The 15,776-nt window shown below is 36.3% G+C and overlaps 1 protein-coding gene across 2 annotated transcripts in view; it reads left to right on the top strand.

The window, feature by feature from the left end:
- INTS8 (integrator complex subunit 8) overlaps positions 1-15,776 on the top strand; it is a 55,309-nt gene that overhangs the window by 24,284 nt on the left and 15,249 nt on the right. For both annotated transcript variants that reach the window (XM_003408395.4, XM_064267905.1), the window contains exons 11-16: positions 467-537; positions 918-1,093; positions 2,542-2,675; positions 4,499-4,609; positions 7,955-8,156; positions 11,566-11,687. In XM_003408395.4, the coding sequence (XP_003408443.2) occupies positions 467-537; positions 918-1,093; positions 2,542-2,675; positions 4,499-4,609; positions 7,955-8,156; positions 11,566-11,687 (816 nt within the window). The remainder of the gene's footprint in view (positions 1-466; positions 538-917; positions 1,094-2,541; positions 2,676-4,498; positions 4,610-7,954; positions 8,157-11,565; positions 11,688-15,776) is intronic.

Here is a 15,776-nt window from a genome sequence, read left to right on the forward strand (position 1 = left end):
GGGTTGTAGCCGGGCACCATCTAGCTCTTCTGGTCTCAGTCTGATGTAGTCTCTGGTGTATGTGGCGCTTTCTGTCTCTTGGGCTTGTAATTACCTTGTGTCCTTGGTGTTCTTCATTCTCCTTTGATCCAGGTGGGTTGAGACCAATTAATGTATCTTGGTAAAGCATTTTTGGTGAACAAAAATGTTTAGTTTTTATGAGGTTTCATTTATTTATTTTGTCTTTTGCTGTTTATGCTTTTGTCATAAATTAGTCTTTACTACACAAATAGTTTTTGAAAAGTTCACTTTTTGCTCCCACCCATAATTTATTCTTTGGTCTCATCTCTGCTTCTCTTAAGTTATTAACCAAATCTGTGGTTCTTTGGGTTGAAAAAGGAAAATTTGTTTTTAATTCTTACTTTTCAAAGTGTAATCTACATTTTTTAAAGTACTCATATTCCAGTAAAATTACTCAAATTCCTAGGTATGTTCAAGATCAATAAATTTAGAAAAATCTTCAGATTTGTTGAAAGGAAACATGGCTGCTTTTCTGAAGTAAGTGCCTTTCATTTTCTTCAACTTTGAACTCAGTCCTGTGAGAAAAGTATGCTTTATTACTTGTCTTTTTGTATCTGTTGTGCATATCTTGTAAGCAGACAGCTACTGGTATTTGGGAACCAGTTAAGGTTAAGTTCAAATCTGTGTAGCCACATGAAACTTTAGGATAAGTTACTTTTTTTGTACTGTATCATTAACTTCACAGTTTTAAATAAGGACCAAAGGAAAATATCAAAATCTGTTTCAAAATATTAATATGTAATTTATGAACGGGTGGCTTTTTAAATGACTTATTAATAAAAATTCATTAATATGATTGTTTTTTTCCCAACTAAATCATACGCTTTTTTGTTTTACAATATTTCTTACTGATCTAGGAATGTTTGTCTGGGGTTGGAAGATCTGCAGCATGTTTTCATGATTTCTTCACATGAGCTTTTCATTACATTGTTGAAAGATGAAGAACGAAAGCTACTTGTTGATCAGATGAGGAAGAGATCCCCTAGAGTAAATCTGTGCATTAAGCCTGTAACTTCATTTTATGATATCCCAGGTTAGCTCTGTAGTCTGATGACTAGCATGTTGGCACATTTTGCCCATCTAGTCGAATTAACCTTGAAATATATTTGAGGATGCCCTCTTTATTTGTTCTAGTTCATACTTATGTTGGTAATTTATAGAAATTTATCTGCATTCCATACACCTACTCCTCACTTATTGACTATCTCGTTATCCGACATTTCACATTTACAACAGGTGTTAAAAAAAATCTGACTGTTTTGAGCATTAACAACATACATCTGGCAGTAACAGATGCCAAGGTGTGAGGGAAGAGTAACACTGGTTGTGACTGTTATGTGTCAGCTTTGCTGGGCCATGATTCTCAGTCGTTTGGCAGTTACGTAATGATGTAGTCATCCTCCATTTTGTGATCTGATGTGGTCATCCACCGGTTTTTGCATAATGACCTGGTCTTTGGAGCCTAACCATGTCAATAAGTGATGAGTGGGTGTATTTGTATTTGTGTATAAGCAGCTAAGTGCTTGCACTCCTGCTGCATCTATGGATTATAAGGATTTAGTCTAGATACATAAAAGATTTTAGCTGGGAAAATAGACCAGGGTAACTCTGCTGCTGATACGTTGTTGGAGGTTAAAAAAAAAAAAAGTGGGAACTGTAACTTTTATATGTTTTGCTTTTGTTAACTCATGCTTTTATATATTGATATCCTCAAATCACATACAAATTTTTATGCGTTTCAAGCTATACAGTTGATACTGTCTGCTGGCGAAACATTCAGCTTTTGCAACATTTTCATCTTTGCCTTACTATTTCATGATTTTCTTCCATTTTTTGCTGTTATTTTATGAATATAAGTGGAAAACGTAGTGCTATTCATTAATAAGAAGCCTAAGCTTCAAAACTTGATACACAAGACAATTCAGTTGGTTTAACAAAAGCAAAATTTTAGCTGCTATAACTCTCAGTGGATTTAAAGGGGTTGGCTCTGTCCAGATGTAAAGGAAAGGAATAACATTGACATAAACAAAAACGCTAGAGATGTGCTATTAAAGACTGTACCTGAAAGCTGAGCTGTAATTAGGGATTTTAATGATCGTTTATTGGTTCTCTTGGAGGGGAATACCTTTTAAATATTACTCAAAATTAATATGATGTATTATGTTTAAAACTAGGGCTATCTGTGTAAGTTAACTCTTTCCATACATAACATAGTTCTATTAACCAATTACGGACTATTACCTTTGTTTATATTTTTACTGTTTATTCATTTCCCAGATTCATTCATCTATTAAATACAGATATAATACAAAATGTATTAGGTTTTCTATATGAGGATAAAGTTAACATATAATTTACTTTATGTCATATGAATCAGTTAAGAGCTGCTTTTCACTTATAAATGGAATACTTACAAGCATACAGTTTCTTTTACCTTTTAATTAAATCATTATTGAAATAGAAATCTGTTTTTTCCTTTAGCTTCAGCAAGTGTCAATATCGGCCAGTTGGAGCACCAGCTTATATTATCAGTGGATCCCTGGAGGATTCGACAGATTTTAATTGAATTACATGGTATGACTTCAGACCGCCAATTCTGGACGGTGTCTAATAAGGTAAGAAACCCTGTGTTAAGAACAGGTAAGACCTTTTTGAGAATAAAGACCACTTGTATATGTCAAAAATTTTAGGACCTTCACATGCAATAATGTCCACTGAGAGAGAATATCTAAAATATCAAAAAAAGAAGTAGTATTTACTATTAGGTTAGTAACATCTAAAAATGAGCTTGTGTTTCATTTATTATCATAGCATCTTCAGGTATTTTAAATACAGCTACAAATATATGTATAGAGTATGCTATTTATGCAATTTGTAGCTGACACAGTGTGCCGTATAGGTTTTTTTTTTTTTTTTTTTAATACAGTTTTGAAGTCTAAAGGCTACAGTTTGGAACCACTTCATTAGAACTTTTTTATAGAATATTTTGTCCTTTAGATATTCTTTTAAAGTTCCCAGTTAATATTTTGAGGTTATTTAAAAGCTTTTCTGCATGGAAAGTACAAGTGGAAATAGCTTCTAAAATATCGTCTCAGAGGAAATGTAGCTAGAGATACAAGGGAAATAGCCCATAGATACAGGTGAGATTAAAGTAATGAGCAAAGCTTCTGTATCCTCCTCCTCTACAAAAGATATAATAAAGCAGCCAGAAGTTTATGTATATTTTATGGGATTTAAAACATATAAGTGTGGTGAAATGAAAAATTAATCTGAGTGGTAGTTGAGCCTCCTTAGTGTTTGTGTTATTATTAGCAGTTCTCTTTATAGATGAGGAAGCATAGCATAAAAGTTAAGAGAGGAGGATCTATGACTAAATACCTGAGTTCGAATCCCAGCTCTGTACTAACTAGCTGTATAACCTTGGACAAGTTAATTAACTTCTGTGCCTCCATTTTCTCATTTGTAAAATGGGGAAAATAGTAACTACTTTATAATGTTGTGAGGATCACACAAATTAATACATGTAAAACTCCTAGAACAGATACTGGCTCTGAGTAAATATTCAGCAAGTGTTAATTGTTAATGTAATTATTAAACGAATTTCAACCTTAGGGAATTTGATTGTATTGCTAGGCCGTTGATGAAAGTAGCACAAATAGAACGCAGTGTATCCTATTTGATTATTTAAAACAAAGCCCATAATTTCACTACTACTTTTGGTCCATGGCTAATAATTCCAAACCAATAGGAAGGCATAATTAAGGTGGAGAGAAAAACATATTTTAGGAGTATAAAGCAGGCATAATAGAGTGACACAAGAAAAAGATGCAGCTACTAGGAAATGTGTCAGTGGGAGCCAGACGCATTCTTTGACATACTGATGTCACAGGGTGGTGGTAGGGCAGTGATCTGATTGATATGCTCCTCACTGCAGTTCACCCCATCCCCACAGACCAACTCTAAAAGACAAAAATACATGGGCAGAAGTTTTTTTTTCTATAGACCACCTTCAGAAGATTTCAGTCTGTGTAACTTTATTATTGGCTCATTATAGTGAATAAGAGCCCTGGTGGTACAGTGGTTAAAACGCTTGACTGATAACTGAAACGTTGGTGGTGTGAACCTACCAGCCACTCTGCAGGAGATGTGGCAGCCTGCATCTGTAAAGATTTACAGCCTTGGAAACTGAATGGGACAGTTCTCTTCTGTCCTATAGGGTCACTGTGAGTCAGAGTCAACTAGATGCCGTTGGGTTTTTATAGTGAATATGTTCATTTTAATTAGCATTTCATTATGACCATTATTTTCCTTTTTCTTAAAAATGATCTACAGATGATCAGGTATTTTTGTTTTAATGTGATTGATGTTGTTGGAAGATTCTTTACAGATTTGGCTCACTCTGTGTATATGTTTATTTATGTATTTTTATTTCTTCTAGTGGGAAGTACCTTCTGTTTATAGTGGTGTTATCCTGGGAATTAAAGACAATTTAACAAGAGATTTGGTTTATATTCTCATGGCAAAAGGTTTGCACTGCAGTACTGTTAAGGTGAGTAAAAAATACATATCAACTGCTCACTTATATGCTTCAATAATTTTAGCATGAAACCAGGAATTAGGACCTGTTATCTTTTCTTGATCTTAAAATCACAGTCATAGGCCTAAAAGGGTATTAAAAGGTGTTTTGGTTTGTTCTTTTTCCCTTACCCTCATAACTATACCAAAGTGGTCTTAGGCATATGAATACTGCTCCAAGCCTTTTAAAAATTTAGAGAACATCATTATTTGTGTCCTTTAGGATTTACTTAGCAAAAATTGTATACTGAGATTAAAAACAACGCAAAATCCCTTAAAATTACTTTTGTAGTGTCTTTTACATAAGGAGTTTGTAGTCTATTTGGGAAGATGAGACACAGTGAAATACTAAATTACATAATATAGTATAATTGCCCAGTTAATAGTACAGTTAAATTCTATAGGATTGTTAAAGACAGCATTGGGAAGACAACTCCTGAGCCCAATCTGAGGCTGAGTAAAAGTTAGCTTAGTAAAAGAAGGCAAAAGATATTGAAGGCATGAGGGAAAGCTGAAAGACAAGAAATAAGATGGTACATGAGAGGACTAGAAGCAGTATGCTGTGCGGGTATTAGTGTCAGTTGTTATGGGAGGTGAAGCAGGTGATGTGGCTAGATGGGGAGGCAAGACCCAAAGTGTAAATACCCTGTGAGCTTTGTTAAGGAGCTTGGTTTTTCTGCATCAGCAGTCTTCTATCTGAATTACACAGCTAGAAGTCCAAGGTAAAAGGGGAACAGTTTGCAGCTCCTCAGTTCTGTTTGTACTCTTTCCTAAAATTGATCTAGCTGAAAACACTCCTGCCGTCCACATATCCTGTTGGTTCTTCACTCCCATCCCTCTTCACAATTTCCCTTTTCCTTCTTGCTTAAAAAAAGTTGGGCTGTGGGGTGTGGAGAGTACTGTCTTTATTACTGTATTTATAGTGAGTTTTGAAACCAGCTGGTGTAAGTCCTCCAGTTTTGTTCTTGAGAATCACCCTTTGCTTTACCATATAAATTATAGAGCCACCTTTTTACTATCTATAAAAAAGTCTGCTGAGATTTTTATCAGGTCACAGGGAATCTGTAAATCATTTTGGGGAGAATTTATATCTTAGCAGTGTTGAGTCTCTTATTCCATGAACATAATATATCTTTGTTCATTTGTGTCTTTAATTTATCTCATCTATGTATTGTAATTTTCAGCATACAAATCTGCATGTGTTTTATTAGATTTTTCCCTAAGTACGTCTGTTTTAAAAAATAGAAACAAAGCTTTCAAAGTGAGTATTTTCACTACAACGTAAATAATATCTTTGCCTTTACTTAAACTTGCAATTAAAAAAAAATGTACTTATTTGTGTAGGGGAGTAAATACTTTCACGGAACTGTTTTAAGAGGGAAGTAAGCAAAGAAGGTTTTGAAAGTAGTGCTGTAGACCAGTGGGTCTCTTAAAGTACGGTCCCCAGTGACATTTGGGAACTTATGAGGAATGCAAGTTCTTGGGCCCCACAATAGACCTGCTGAATCGGAAGATCTGGGGGTGGGTTCCAACAGTCTGTTCTAAGAAGCCCTCCAGGTGATTCTGATAAATGCTGAAGTTTGAGAACTGCTGCTCTGTCCTGTGGAAATCTATGAGTCACATAAATAATTTTCTAGTAGTCACATTATAAAAAAATTCCCTAAAAAGGTGAAATTAACTTTAATAATATCTTTTATTTAACCCAGTATATCTAAAATATTATTTCAATATGTAATCAATATAAAAATTACTGATATTTCACATCCTTTTTTTATGTGTGTGTTAAGTCTTAAAAATTCGAGTATTTTACATTTACCAAAAAAAACCCCAAAAACAAACCCATTGCTGTTGAGTTGATTCTGACTCACCAGCGCCCCTCTTTTTCTACTGGTTACAGTTCATATGCTTATTAGCTGCATGTAGCTAGTGGCTACAGTATTGGACTATGTAGTTCTGGGTAATTGTGGACCATTGGAAAGTTTGTAATAGAATATAACTAATTACATCTGCAAAGTCAGCAACTTTTCACCTTCTACCCCCAAAATAACTGACTCAGAAAGACTATTCTGCAATTTCATATGCATGGTCTCATTTATTATTCACAACAAAACTTGGTAGAAGGTGTTACATCATTTTTAAAGGTGAGAATTCAGAGATGAATAGGCACATTCTCCAAGGTCATATAGCACAAGTGTTAGAAGGGATAGAGAGTAGAGAACATATTGGGGAAATATTTAAGAGGTAAAATCTAGAATTGCTTAATAATTAATTTGATGTGGGAAGTAAAAGATGAAAGATTTGAGGATGGTGCTCAGGTTTCTGGTTTGGGTTACAGGACAATGGTAGGGCCAGCAACTGAATTGTGCATAAAAATATTTTTGAAGAGCAGATTATGAGTTCATGTTTACACTGTTTAATTTGTGCCTGTAATTGGCAACATGAGCCTGAAGCTTAGGGTATTGTCTGGGCTAGGGATGCAAATTTGGGAGTCATTAGAGATCACCTGAGGAGAATATCCAGAGCGTGGAACCCTAGGGAATGCAAGCTCAGGTCCAAGAATGAGTGGTGTAATGGGTATGAGGACCAGACAGACATAGTCAGCAGTAGCTAAGGCAGTAGCGAATGTCATGGTGAAGAAAGTGGACAGCACTAGGATGCGGCACCCAAGTCTAGTAAAATTACTGAAAAGTGTTCAGTAGATTGGACAACTAGAAGGTCTTTGGTTAGTGTGAGCTGTTTTTTCAGAGTGATATATTTAGAAGCTGGATTGTAGGAATGAGTGAGGCATGTGAAAAGAGATGAGTGATGACCACTCTTTTGAAAAGTAGAATGAGATGGGTGGAAAGGCTTGGATAGTAGCTGATTTGATTTACTCGATTTATTAGTCCTTTTGATTTATTAGCCAATTATATAGGAGTATAGGGCTATGTGCAAAGATTTTAGAATGTGAAATCTGTTAAAGAGTCTAAGATCTAATTATGAGCACCTTAGGTAGAGAACGGGCTTGTTATGGAATTTTACATCTGTGTTAATATAAAAGTCTTTGTTTTATGATTTATGTAAAACTTACTGTTCAGTAATATAGTATGTATTTTATATCTGTTGATTATTGATTGTTATAAAACTGACAGAGGAATTAAATATTCATTGGAATAAATCAGCAATAAAGAGATGATAAAAAGATAATCTAGTCTCACCCCCTAAGATAGCCAATTTTAAACGTTTAAATTCTTCTCCTCTTTGTTCTGTTCTTATACAGACATATTTTTTGACTCCAGTGAAAAGGTGATCCAGACAGTTCTGTTATTTCTTTTTATAGGACTTTGCCCATGCTAAACAGCTATTTGCTGCTTGTTTGGAGTTGGTGACAGAGTTTTCACCAAAACTTCGTCAGGTCATGCTGAACGAGATGCTGCTTTTGGATATTCATACATATGAAGCTGGAACAGGACAATCAGGAGAGAGACCTCCTTCCGACCTTATAAGTAGGGTTCGGGGATATCTGGAAATGAGACTTCCTGGTAAGACAGTGTCACAAAACCGAATTTCAGAAATTCAGTCCTTAAATGATTGTGGAAGAAAACGCAAAAGAGCATTTAACTTTTTCCCAGCTATAAAGTTCTTTCTTTCCTGAAACAGAATTTGGGTGTGGAGTTCAATTGAGAAAAGTGCAGCAAACTGTTAGTTCCCTAGGGCTGCTGTATCACAGTAACATGAACTAGGTGACTTAAAACAGAAATGTGCCCTCTCACAGTTCTGGAGGCTGGAGGTCCCAAATTAAGGTGTTGGCATGGTCGTGTTCTGTCTGAAGTTTCTAGGGAAGAATACTTCTGGCTTATTCCTAGCTTCTGGTGCCTCCCAGCAATCCTTGGCATTGCTTGACTTGTAGCTGCATCACTCTGATCTCTGCTGCTGTCTTCACATGACCGTCTCCTCTCTGTGTGTTTGTATAGTCTTCTTATAAGGACACTAGTTACTGGGTTTAGAGCCCATCCTAATCCAGTATGACCTCATCTTAACTAATTACATCTGAAAAGACCCTATTTCCAAATAAGGTCACATTCTGAGGTTCCAGGGGGATATGGATTCAACCCACTACAGAATTTTAAGGTATTCTGTTGAAAGAATCAAAACTTCCTTGAGTGTGCAAGGAAGTGTTTATGTCGTGATTATCACCTTCAAAAAGCCGTCTCGTACTGATGGACAGTGGACCAGGAACTTGCGTGTAGTCACTCTTTAGGAATAGACTTTGAGTGTCCAATTCTAATCATAAATATCTTAGTATAAAAAGGGACTTATCATATAAATTATCATACACCCAAAAAACCCAGTGCCGTCGAGTCGATTCTGACTCATAGCGACCCTATAGGACAGAGTAGAACTGCCCCATAGAGTTTTCAAGGAGTGCCTGGCGGATTTGAACTGCCATATATGTTACATAAAAATCTTTTAGTTAAGACAGTTTATTTTTTAATTTTGTATCTTTTAATTAGAAAGTATTTAGAGCAACTCAGGCAGACCTTATACATTTAATACTGTAAACAGTAAAATTGAAGGGCAAAGGAAGGTGTTAATAATTATCCTGAACATAAAGTACTGCAGGTCCTCTGGGTCTTATGAATTAATTGTTAACTACATTCTGATTTTTAGCAGGGGGATGCAATAATAAATTACAACTTTTTAGTACTTCATACATAGAATGAATACCTTTGAGCTCTGATGAGCTGCTACCCTTCAATGTAATGTCTTTGTAAGAATTGACCCAATAATATACTGGTGCTTATTTTTTAAAGGTTGATTTTTCAGATATGGTTTCTTTAAAATTGAAAGCAGAAGAATAAAAATCTCTAATATTTCTTGAGTGTGGTTAAGAGCTCAGCTGCTAACCAAAAGGTTGGCAGTTTGAATCTACCAGCCACTTCTTGGAAATCCTATGGGGCAGTTCTGCTCTGTCCTGTAAGGGTCGCTATGAGTCAGAATCGACTCAACGGCAACGAGTTTAGTTTTTTTTTTATAAGTGACTTACCAGGCTTTATTCCCAACTGCTTTAGGCGCATAACTCATTTAGTTATCCCAGGGGTTTCGTGAAGTAGCTCCTATTTCATTATGTCCATTTTGTGACTCAAGAAACTGAGGCACAGAGAGGTTGAGAAGCTTGGCCAAAGTCATGTAGTAAGAGCTAGACTGTGATTCTGTTCTGTCAGCTCAATTTCTAAGCCATTGCTCTCATGCTCTGGCCCTTTGAAATGGATGGAAATACCTTTAATAATTATAGTCTATTTGTACTATCTTTTTGGCATTTGAACAGCTTGGAGCTCATGTTACTTTTTTTTGGTTATAGGACTCATAGCTCTGCACATAATTTATAGAAGCCACTAGCTTACTGATTGTTGAGAAACTTGTGCTATAACTTGTGTCATAGTGTTTAAAATGAGAAGGAAAGGATTGTTTCAAATAGAAAAAATAAGAGAACAGCTTTTTCCATAGGTACAGTTCTTTATCTTTGACTTTTGGCCGAGATCGTTACCTGAGTTCAGCAGACTCCTGGCTGCTGATGCCCTTACAACTCTCTACTTCAGTACTGCTGTGTGGGAGTTGGGGTTGGTAGGCATGCTCTTTCTGTGTGCCAGAAATCTGGCGGCACAGGGGCATGTGTGTATAAAGGTGTCATCTGCCACCTTCGCCTCTCCTCTATTTTTTTTAATAATGATTTTTATTGAGTTTTAAGTGAACGTTTACAGATCAAGTCAGCCTGTCACATATAAGCTTATATACACCTTACTCCTTACTCCCACTTACTCTCCCCCTAATGAGTCAGCCCTTCCAGTCTCTCCTTTCGTGACAATTTTGCCAGTTTCTAACCCTCTCTACCCTCCCATCTCCCCTCCAGACAGGAGATGCCAACACAGTCTCAAGTGTCCACCTGATAAAAGTAGCTCACTCTTCATCATCATCTTTCACCTACCCGTTGTCCAGTCCCTTCCATGTCTGATGAGTTGTCCTCTATTTTTTAAGGGAAGAAGATCATTCCTTAGTCATAACTAGGCCAATTTTGAATGACCTAGGTGCATACTCTACAGAAAACAGAGAGAGAAGTACTTTCATGTGGGGATGACCTGGAGGACAAGAAGTGATGTTAACTAACAACACACCCAGCCTTTTAGTTATAATAGATAATTTCTATCTAAAGGCTACAGATTAATGATTCTAAAACCAGCCATGTCAGGAGGAGAGATCCTCAACTTTTAATAACTTTGTAGCTATTAACCCCATATGGCAAGTCCTCACATCTCTCAGCAGGTGAACTGGGAAGCTCCATTGCTCATAGGCAGTTGTTCTGTAGAAGCTTTGCTGTAATTACATCATGTCATGTTTGGGTACACCTGATATTTAAAATTTCTAAGCTAAAATTATAGTGGTTATGTTTCATAGTACATAATTATGAGACCTTAATGGTTCCTTTTTCTGTTTACTAGGAAATATCCAAAATGAGTTTGAGGAGAGACTTGGCCCTGCCTGTTGGTACTCCCTTAGCTAATTCTCAGTTTACCTTCAAAGGAAATGAGATGGCTTTCTATTGAGACACATGTCCTTGTTATAGTCCTCAGTTTTATCACGAGAATGTCAGCCCTATTCTAGCTGCCTGTTAAAGCATATGACTCTGCACTTATTGATAATAAGTAACTGTATTGTAGGTGCTTAAAAGAAAGTTGAATTTCCAAATGACTGCCTCTCAGGTATCTTTAAAAAGCTCAGCTAAAGGGAAACCATGGATTTTTTCTTAAAGGATATCAATTCTTTCTATTCCTCTGGGTTAAACGAGATCCTCAGAGTCCTACACAGTGGACCACATCATGTTGTATCACACCTTATATTTTTTTCAACTGAATTATATTTTCACTTAATGCTACTTTCTTCTTTGCTTTTTAGATATTCCTCTTCGTCAGGTTATAGCTGAGGAGTGTGTTGCTTTTATGTTAAATTGGAGGGAAAATGAATACCTTACACTGCAAGTTCCTGCATTTCTGCTTCAGAGTAATCCGTATGTAAAGGTAATTAAAGCTTAAATTAAAGGATTATTAGAATGGTATTATTATGCCTGCTTCTGTAGATTTATACTACCTTTGGAACTTGTCTAATTTCTGTGATGCAACCTAAGGGTGGAAACGTGCTTGTTGATTTGTGGCTAAAAGCATAGTTTTTGATAATTCATGTGACTTCGCCCTCTTGAATATTTTTTTCTAATACTCTATAGCTCTAATAAGAATGCAAGTAAAAAATAGTTAACCAACAGCATTTTGGCTTAGTTTCAGTCTTGTCTAGAGTTTAGTCACCTTTTCTTGCTTTGGTTCTTACGAGCAAACTCTAGTAATTTTAAGCTATGCATACAGGGATATAGATGGGTATGAACTGGTGGAAACCATCAGGGGTGCACTTCTACCCATTTTCCGTTTCACTGTCTTGCCCTTCCTTAGAACCTTTTTGCTCCTCTTAGTTTGAAAGGCCTATAGTTGGTTATGGGTATTCTTATTAGTATACATATTTATTACTAATAATTACATCAGTGTGAACTGATTCATTCAATGGATTGGTATTAAGCTATTTATTTAGAGTCTAACCTTTTTCTCATTTAAAATAATGAGATATTTCTCTATCTCCAGTTTTCTGGCATCTGTCCTCTTTTTCTGTTCTGTTTTGTTTTCCTTTCCCTCCCCAAACATTACTAAATTTCCTCTAAGCTTTTTCAGGCCATTCAATTCTTTTAAAATAGCTGGATACCCTCTTGTTATCATTCATCCATTTTAAGTTTCTTAATTATATCTGTCTTCTGCAGCAGAAAGTCCTTCTGGGTGAACAAAATTATGAAAAAATGAGACTGGAGGATTTCCTCAAGATTCTATCGTTTATGTGTTAACATATACCCTGAATAAGCAATGGCATTTTCTCCCTTCCTGGTCTTGTATTTGAAAAAACAAAATAAAACATTTAATGATTTTCTTAATATTTTTATAACTTCTTTTTTTGCACATTTGGTCCTTCAGATGTCCTGATTTCTTACTGTTCACATTACCTTCTGTTATTCTTCTTTATCTGTCCCATCTTTAACACATAATCCTTTAAATCTGTGGATGTCTGGGAACTCCTCCAAGACTGTACCACTGTTTTACATTATTCTTTGGTTGTTCGTTTCTTCCTCCGTGTTTCATGTATGTCATTTTAAAAACTGACCTCATTCATTTTAACCCTTCGAAGATTTATTTTTTTATTTGACAGTTTATGATTTCTTCAGTTTATTTCTCCTTTACAGCTATTTAAAAATATATATATATTGTCATACTTGAATCATTCTCTTTGGAATTTTAGGCATGGGATCATATCTTTTTATTGAACTTTCTGGGAGTTGAATTTCTGCTATCTAGGATACTTGTCCAGCAGTCTTTTCTTAGCCTTTAATAAAACTCTCAGATGAGAGAACCATTTTGTTCCCAGATTATTATTATTTCCTCTTAGAATCTTAGCTTTGTTCAGGGTTAAGACAACCTAGTGGTTCCTCTCTTTGCTACTCTTTGCAGTGAACTTTGGGGCCTTGCACCAGGAGAGATGGATGTGTGCCTGTGTAACGAATGTTTGGGGGCCTACAGTGTGAAATGGCTCAGGAAATTGTGTTGGAGGTTGCCTAACCTTGGGCTGGGTTATCTCACTGCTTCCTGCAGTCCCCTGTCCTGGCCTAAAAGGAGAAAAGGTGTGGTAGCTTTGCTGAAGAGGAATCGCTGAGGCACTTCATCATCTCATCTGGCAGTTGGGGTTTTGTGTGTCTGCTGTCACAATTGGCCCCTTGCCCCCTTGTTAATGTCAAGGCAAAAAGAATCAAAGAAGCCTAGAGTAAGGGATTGTGTTTTGAAGAGAATACAATTTAGAGCAGCTTTCAAACTTCAGATTTGGTGTGGAATATATTCCAAGATAATTACCATTATTACCATATGCATAGGAAAAAGTCTGAAAGGATGTTAACAATTATTATCTCTGGGCAGTGGAATATTAAGTAATTTTAATCAATTTTGTTTTTCCACTCTGTTACATATTTTTATTTGTTTGAATATATATGAATTTATCTAATCACAGAAAGAAAAGAAAAAAAAATCTTTCAATTTTGTCCTTTTTTAATAACGTGAAACTGTTTAGTCTCCCTGTTAGATGAGAATAGGATGCAGCGTAGTATAATGGAAAGGGCACAGAATTTATAGGCACTTGGATTATGTAAGTCTAGCAGGGGAGGAGGTGGTGGTGATAGTAATAGTATAGGATAAAGAACGATGAATTTAATATGGCCTGCAAAGCCTTTTAAGATGCAGGTGCTTCCTCTTTCCCGGTTGCTTTCCCCCCTGCTCCTTGCCAAGCCACCTTCGTGCTGGTGTTAGCAAAGTTCTCACAGGTCCCTGAACGTATGATGCTTCCTCATGTTTCTGCACTTTTGCTTATGCTGTTTGTTCACTTAGCTGGGATGCTCTTCCCACTTTTGCCTGTTTATGATGTTTCTTTGAAGCTTTCCCATATTCCTTTCCCTATAAACAAGTAAATCACTTTCTCTTCTTGCTGCCATACTTCTTTTGTTGTGATTATAGTGTACAATAAAGTATTTGTTCACTTGCCTCTTTTCTATAAGACTGTAAGCTTCTTGGGAGCCCTGGTGGCACAGTGGTTAAGAGCTACAGCTGCTAACCAAAAGTCCAGCAGCTTGAATCCACCAGCTGCTCCTTGGAAACACTTAATGAGGCAGTGCTAGGCTGTCCTGCAAGGTTGCTATGAGTTGAAATCAACTCAGTGATAACGGGTTTGAGGTTTTTTTGTTTTGGTATAAGCTTCTTGAGGACAGCTGATTTATTCTCATTGCTTTACATAGTGTCTAGTACATAGTAGGTACTCAGGAATGTTTGTGGAATTGATTCGGTGCCTAAGATCTCTGAAAATTCTTATTTTTGGTTTGTACTTAATAAATTTTGTGACCTTCACCTAAGTATGTGATCCCTGGGAATAGAAAATGAGTTTGAGATAAGGGGCTACAAAAGCCCTGGCATCGTACTGCAGTAAACAGCTGCATATATAGTGATCCAGCTGTCTGAGAAGAGTGTTTGGTGGGCGTGAGGGATGAAATGGCCTACTATACTGTGGACCCTTGATGTACAATCCTGTATCGTCATTTTCACTAGCTTTAAAATGCATGTAATACTCTTGTTTGTTTTCTGTGGTGTGATTATGGAATTGTGGCTATGTAGGAGAAAGTCCTTGTTCTTGGAAGATGCATATTGACGTATTTAGGGGTGAAATGTCGTGTCTACCACATTGATATGGCTTAACAAAACTGTATGTAAATAGACATATAAAGCAAACACGGGAGAATATTAACAATTTATCAAGTATACAGGTATTGAACTGATCTTTCAATTTTTATATTTTTGAAATTTTTCATAAAAAGCTGGGTAGGGGGGAGTGGGATTGGGAAGCCCCAATTTTTATCTCTGCCATAATCCTGCCTCCCTTCTTAAAGAAGGCACCATAAGGGGTAGTGACCCCATTATAAAAACTTAGTACGTCCAGTTAGATAGGGAACTGGGATTTCCTGATGGACTTGAAATTTTCCTTGCCACTTCACGCTCTACAAGACCCATGATGATGATGAAAATTTAATAAGAACAAAGGAGAGAGGGACCCTTCTTTTGCTTTGAAATTGTAGAGGGAAAGAAATGCTGAACTCGTCATCCTAGTTTTTTTCTTTACACTTTGGGCCTTTTTTCTGCCTTTACTTTTAGCCCTTCCACTTTTTATTGCTGGGGCTCTCCTACATCTTAGGTCTTTAAAGCTACCCCCATTTAGATTGATCACTTTCAGTAATCTGTTTGTTTGAATAATAAGAATGGGAGGGCATGTCCTTCCTTAATTCCACCTCTTCCTATCAGTCATAGCCCCACCCCCAGTTGGTACCGTTTGTCTCGGAGAAAAGTTGGTTTAAGTCTCATTGCTTTGTTCTGCAACTTCAATTTCCTTACCTTTTTCCTAATTAAAAAAAAAAAATCCTATTTTTTTAATGATGAAAGGTAAGATGGGGTGTGTACGTTTGAAATGTAATCTCTATTTTAATCTCC

This window comes from Loxodonta africana, chromosome 14 (assembly GCF_030014295.1).
Source record: "Loxodonta africana isolate mLoxAfr1 chromosome 14, mLoxAfr1.hap2, whole genome shotgun sequence".
Lineage (NCBI taxonomy): Eukaryota > Metazoa > Chordata > Mammalia > Proboscidea > Elephantidae > Loxodonta > Loxodonta africana.